At 44.5% G+C, this 6,850-nt stretch overlaps 1 protein-coding gene across 1 annotated transcript in view; it reads right to left on the bottom strand.

The window, feature by feature from the left end:
* LOC126395131 (ephrin-A5b-like) overlaps positions 1-6,850 on the bottom strand; it is a 94,469-nt gene that overhangs the window by 10,390 nt on the left and 77,229 nt on the right. Inside the window, exons 2-3 of the mRNA XM_050052334.1 lie at positions 3,620-3,693; positions 3,349-3,567 (exon numbers count right to left, since the gene is read on the bottom strand). Coding sequence (XP_049908291.1) covers positions 3,349-3,567; positions 3,620-3,693 — 293 coding nt within the window. The remainder of the gene's footprint in view (positions 1-3,348; positions 3,568-3,619; positions 3,694-6,850) is intronic.

Raw genomic sequence — 6,850 nt, 5'->3', positions numbered from 1 at the left:
CAGCTTTACACACTCCCCAAAATACTCTTATCGCAGCTTCTTACGTTCAAATATTGGCAGCTTTACACACTCTCCCATGATGGTGAACCAAAACCCTTTGGCGTGAGTTCGAAACAAGACATTAGATGACATAATTTTGGGGTTTGGGGGAGACAGACCGACATTTTTCAACATTTTAACACATTTTTCGATAAAATGATTAGTCGACAATGAAAATAATCGTTAGTTGCAGCCCTAATATGCAGATAAGCTTATCTGTTTACAGAGATTAGTCAAAGTGACCAGTGCATGGAACAGGAAGTCTTGGCCAGTTATCCACTGGCACAGGATTAGCCCTAATTATTGGCTCCTGCTCTCCAAGGCTTTATCATCATCTGACAATAGCTGATGGGTTCTGAGATTAACCCCAAAGGCCCTGATCACACGGAAAGCGTTTTAGAAGCTGGTGGCGACTTTTTGTTGTTGTTTTTAATGAGACTGAAGATGTTGGGAGGAAAAAAGAAGAAATTGCACGTATTTTTTGCCAGAGCACTCTGAACTTTCCCATTGTCCAGTCAGACGATTTGAGAGGCGGGCCTTCTGTGGCGGTCACAACAACAAGTTGGTAAACAATGGAGGAGAAACTGGTGGTAGCGGTTGCTGGAAACCCGACAATAGACAGCAGGTTGGCAAACTGCCCCTGAGTCATCCTACAATATGCCTGGAAACAGCCATCATTGAGACGAAGCTCCTGGACCAAGTGGTGGTACTCCCCGTGATCCACCCTCTTTTTAGGGTCTCATGTACCCACACAGATCTCTGTTTCCCTGTGCCCAACAAACTATTTGCTGACAGCCTCTCACCCTCAACCAGAGCTACAGCAAGTACCCTCTGCCTCAACATTTTAGGAACTAGATACTAATTGCTGTCAAATAACTAAAATAAACAAATAGTAGATTGATTACATGGGAAGATTACATGGTTGCTCTGCGCTCTGCCGCATGTTTTTATGTCTACATCATGACTGCGTTTGTGGGTGGGTGGCTGGGTGGGTGGGTGTGTCTGTGGGGGTGTGGGTGGCTGGGGGGTCGATGGGAGGGGCATTTCTTCTAACCATGTAAAGCACTTTGTGCTACATTTTTGTATGAAAAGTGCTTTATAAATAATGATTGATTGAATGATTGAATGATTGAATGATTGAATGAATGAATGAATGAATGAATGAATGAATGAGGAGGAGCAAGCGTTTTTGTTTTGTTTTTTCTCTAGTGGCATTCAAATAAAGAAATTAAAATGAGATGCAAAACATTTCCATTACTGCTTTAAATCACTATAATAATAATGAAGCGTTCTGAATTTGCTAAAAACAAACAAACAAAAAAAACTACTGATATTGACAGACATCCTTTCCACAGCAAATAGGCTCAAGGGTGTTGTAATAGTCAGACTGGAAAACATAATTTCTCAAAGAATGATGTTGAAGTATTTATATAACTGATGACCACAACATAAATCTATAGTACTGTTTGGGGAACACAGAGTTTACCATTCAAAGAAAACTTTTAAATGGGGATTTTTTGGGATACATAATGCCAGAGGCAGCTCTTCTTTCCCACTACACTCTAATGTCAGGACAAATATGGGTATTATGTGAAATGTCCTGACTATAACGGCTTTGGTATTTTCCCGGAGGTGTCTTTGTCTTTTGTTATTTCATCCCATGCTCAGATCACATGTTCTCAGATGAAAAAAAAAGTGTCTTCAGTGAACAAGGATCTGATGGATGAGTCATGAATCTGAGTCAGCGAGAGATGGTCCATATGGCCTGAAACTGCTCGCAGCCATATGGACTGTCTCTCTGCTTTTCTCTCTCTTTCTCTGGATGATCAATCATCATCAAAGTCTACAAGAACATCGTCTCCACTCAGTTTCACAGCAGCCAGAGCCAACTGAACAAATGAAGCAAAATTAGTCAATCTATGATTTTTTTCTCATCGACATCCAAGGAATTACAGCAACATCAACAATTCTCTGGCACGGCCGGCAGCAGGCCACAATTTCCCCAAACAATACAGTCAACATTTATGCAACGGAGTCGAGAAGACTAGCCAATGGACACAGAAATCCAACAGAAACATGGAGTGAAGGGTAATTCATCACAACATAAAATACTGCAGCTTTAGATCTGGTTCAACTCACATGGGGACTTGATGATCGCTTGTGGCACCGCCCAGGATCAGTCAGACAAAAGTGTTGAAAGACACAGGAACAAATTCTCCAGTGACTTTTGTTTTATCAACCTGTCTACCTAATTAGAAAAATATTCCTTGTGATCTTGAACACAACTGAGCTGCATTACAAACCCACAGAACTTCTCTTTAGCTTCTAGTAAAGGTCCCAAAGTTTTCAAAGACACAAAATGTGTCCTGATGGAATTAAGAGGGATTCTGGGGTTGAATCAGTGACCAGCTAACATTTTCATTTCCACACAAAAAACATCCCCTGAGTTCATTAAAAGAAATACAGTTTGGCTCATCTGGCCAATCTGAGATTCAGCTTTTCAAACACCTGCTTTGGGTCTGGAAGCAAGCCTAAAAAGTTACACTGTACTAATGTATGGCGGAAAAACTTTCCCCATACTTCCCCTCTCCTGTCCCCTTTGGGTTTGATATCTTTATTTTGTACTTTGCTATAATGTCAATATTTGGCTCTCTTTTCACTGACTCCTGCACTTCTTACTCTACAGTTCCTCTGGCCAGTGTCAGAAATCTACCATGGAGAGCACTGTATCTCTTTAGTCCCTCTCTTCTGCCCCTGCAGGGCACTGACTTCACTTATAAAAACATGACTTCCCAGCTGTTTGTTTTCCAGAGTCTTCTCACGAGGAGGAGAAAGCTGAGCTCAGCCAGTCAGCAACAAAAGACACTTCAGACAAGGCCTCAACACTAGAGATGTTTTGCTCCCTCTGGCTTGTATTTTGGCTTGGCCCTCATTCCAAGGACTTGCACAACAAAACCCGAACATTGCTGCTGTCTTTTTGCAAGATTCCAAGAAGAAATTGATATTGATCTCCTGATAACTCCCAGTCAAAGCTGGGTATCACTGGTAAATCTTTCTTTAGTAGTGCTAAAACCTGAGTTTCAGTACTGATTCCAGAACAAAACTTCTTGGGCAATTTACATCAAGAAGTATAAACATTTTTCGTTGACAAAAGAAGCCGAAGTTGTCAAAGGATAATGCTGTTTCAAACACAAGCAGTCGTACAAGAGACAGGTGTAACATTGGCAATCTTTTGATTTAAATCAGTAATTATCTAATAGAAGTTTTCAGTTTTCAAAACTCAATACAGGGTGGTTAGTGCATACTCACAGATATAGTAATACTCTCTTCCAGGGCGAAACTCGAAGCCTAAAGAGAATGGAGTAAAGAGCTGGAACTTCTCCGAGAACTTCAGCGGTCCGTTCGGTGACAGAGGCCTGTTGCACTCCCAGCGTTTGAAGCCCTTCGCGGTGTGGTCGCAGGAGCTGTAGCCGTCGTAGTTCACCATGTAGAGGACGTAGCGTTCGGCCCGCTCGTCTGAAACCGGGCCTATGTAGTGTGGACAGTAGACGTCAAGGTAGTCGCTCGTCTGAAACCGGGCCTATGTAGTGTGGACAGTAGACGTCAAGGTAGTCGTTGATGCAGACGTCGATGTGGTAATCACCCCGGTAAAACCTGGAGGAGAGGGGGAGAAAAAGAAATGTGAATAAAGCGGGTTGTGCAGAGGGTCTCACGCAAGTAAAGTCTAAAGTTATTTTTGTCAGGGACCCCATGGAGTTCTTGACCACTAGTAGTGCTATGGACAGCCTGCACCCCAGAAGAATTTGTTGGCATTGTACGTTTTGGCAAACCAGGGACACGTTACATCTCTTTTTGTTATATGTATTATATCAATGTTTCTATAATAACGTAGTTCTGATTACATGTATATGAGCTAGCTTTGTTATCAGGAGGGGATGGTAGATGGTGTGACACGTTGGCGAGATGGCTGCCAAACTGCAAACCACTGTTTGATACTAAAAACCACCAAACTAATTGTTCATTAATGAGACATCCTAGTGTTTCCAGTGACATTTTTGCCACCAAACATTGTTGTTTTTTAGCGGGGCAGCTGTGGCTCAGAATTAGAGCAGGTCATCCCCTAATCGGAAGATCGGCAGCTCAATCCCTGGCTCCTTTAGTCCACTGGTCAAAGTATCCTTGGACAAGATATGAACCTCAAATTGCTCCTGATGGCTGAGCCATCGGTGTGTGAGTGCGTGTGAATGGTTACTGAGTAGCAGGTGGCACCTTGTATGGTAGCCTCGGCCACCAGTGTGAATGGGTGAATGTGACATGTAGTGTAAAAGCGCTTTGAGTGGTCGGAGGACTAGGAAAGCGCAGTACAAGTGCAGTCCACTTACATCATGGCATATCCACCAGCATTTGTGCGACTGAACTAGGGCTGACCCAAAAAATTCGAAGCTTCGAAGCTTCATTCGATGGCACGGGATTCGATTGTGAAAAAAAGAATTTGAAACTTCGGCGCTTTTTTTTTTCTCGTTTTTTTGGGGGAGGCCTTAAACGCAACACTAACCCCCACCAGTCCGATACTGACAACGAGCGCACTCAGAGCTGGCAGACATGTCCAAGAGGTCATCAGATGTGTGGTTGCACTTTAAAATATGCCCCGACAACACCCAGAAAGCAGAGTGCCAGATTTGCCAAAAGCAATTGGCATATCACAACTCAACCACCAAAAGGCAGGAAAGAAGAAGATTGCTTGCAAGGCTGACGTATGAAAACAATGCAGGTTTCAAAACAATCAGAAAATTGGCTTCACACATGTTTTGAGGAAAGACATGCATTCACATTTGTTTGACCAAAGGGATACACACAATGTGTTTTGTTGCATTGAAATGCACATCAATAAAATTATGTTTGCATTTACACCACCGAAGCATGTTAGCACTTGTGCTTACATGACTGGATTTAATTATGTTTATAACACACAGCGAGGCCAGTTTTCTGTGTGCCAGCAAAAATACTAACATGATTAATCTATTATTTTTGGTAAGGTGATTGTTCTACATGTTTATGTATGCAATGATAATTCCCACAATTGCACAACACAACATCATGCAATCCCTGATCTTGACCTTTTAATGATTTATTCGCCCAATGAAAATAAGCTGAGCACGCATGTTCTCTCTGCTGCAGCCTGCTTTGTCTTTTGTGGACATCTAACATTCAGATCCCCTGAAGCAGTGCTTTGCTCAAGGGTTCATCGATAGCAGCTGTTTAAGGAGGGAGGATAGTTACTCATTGATTTGTTTGGGGAGTCTCTCGCCATCACGTGCCTTGATGATGCATTCTCCAAAGAGTTACGAGTGCTCCGACACCTGATGACAAGAGCTGATACTTTAGGTATCTTAGTGAGGCTACAGCTGAAGAAAAAGTTCCCCTAAGTGCCCAGAAACTGAAGCCGGACTGACAGACACATCCAGGCTACGGCTCTGGTTTTGTTTACAGGATCTCATCATGTCAGTCTCAATCATCCCGAGCCTCTTGTGAGACTCCACCGAATCCCCATGCAACACTCCCGCCCCTGCAGAAACCCCTTACGACACACGCTAGTCAGTCCTAAGCCATATATCAATGTTGGTGCTCAGCAGCGATGACTTATGCTGGTGCTGAAATTAAAGTCCCCTAGCGTTACAGGGCTAATCCCCTGGTTAGCATGTGCCTTTAGCAGCTCTAAGAGGATCCCTCCGTAGAATGAGATTTTCATTAGCCCAATATGACAGCTTGATGTAGGAGCCCCTTGTGGAATCTCCGAGTCTGGGAAAATGAGGCCTGTTCTCAAGCCTCGCCTTGAAACAGCCCCAAGATTGTGTGCCTGGTGTTTACTGTAAACCTACTGGACAGGAGAAGAAGGGGAAAAAAGTGCAGTGGCGAGATATGCCAGGTATTCATTCCTGAGGAGAGTGATTGGAAACACATATTCCCATAGGCGCCGTATAAGGTTGCATTTCTGAGGCTTTTAGCGGAGACAGATTAGGCTTGGACGGCCGGCTGGTTGTGTCTCTATAGCTGCTAATGGCCCGCGGTTCAGTATCACTGACATACTGCGGATGTCTTCAATACTCCACCTCTGTTCATTGACACAGTGAGGGCCGTCAGGGGAGACAGGCCAGAGACCGTGTTGTAGCATGCAGCAGGATGATGATCCGATACGGGTGAACTCGCCTGAGCACCGCGGGGGGTTTTACCCTGACGTTTTGCTGGCCACGGATCAGATATTACAACTACTCCTGCTCCTCGGTGATGGAACGGGAGTAGCAGTCAGCTGATCTGAGGCCAGGTGAGACAGGGAGGGAAGGATTGAGACGCAGCTGTTGCCGCTGACACGTACATGTTGGGGATTCGGGAGGCGTGAGTAGCACAAAGGGAGGTGTGTGCTCGCCCCGGCCTGCTGGGGGTATCATGTTGTCGTTACACAGATTGTAAATGTGCTGCAGGATTAGTGGCTGTCCTACTGGGTTTGCAATGGCCACAAATGAGCGGATGCGTGTGTGTATGCGTGATAGCGGGGGTGTCTCATGGCATGGGCAGCCATATTCAAATCTTTTTCTCTCTCTAATTATAGTCTGGTCAAACGTGAAACCAAAGCCCTTGTTTTCTCTCCCAGCTTTCTCTTTTTTCCCCCTTCAGCACCAGCTGAGCGCTTTGGCTCCAGGCAGGCACAGCATGGCCTCCTTTAGCCTCTAGTTTCAGAGCCGCTCGCTGATATTATGACTACCAGGGGTCAACCGGCTCCACAGTGTCATGTCCTCACCCAGAAGCACTGTGG

This window comes from Epinephelus moara, chromosome 9, assembly GCF_006386435.1.
Source record: "Epinephelus moara isolate mb chromosome 9, YSFRI_EMoa_1.0, whole genome shotgun sequence".
NCBI lineage: Eukaryota > Metazoa > Chordata > Actinopteri > Perciformes > Serranidae > Epinephelus > Epinephelus moara.
This window is presented reverse-complemented; position numbering and strand designations above follow the sequence as displayed.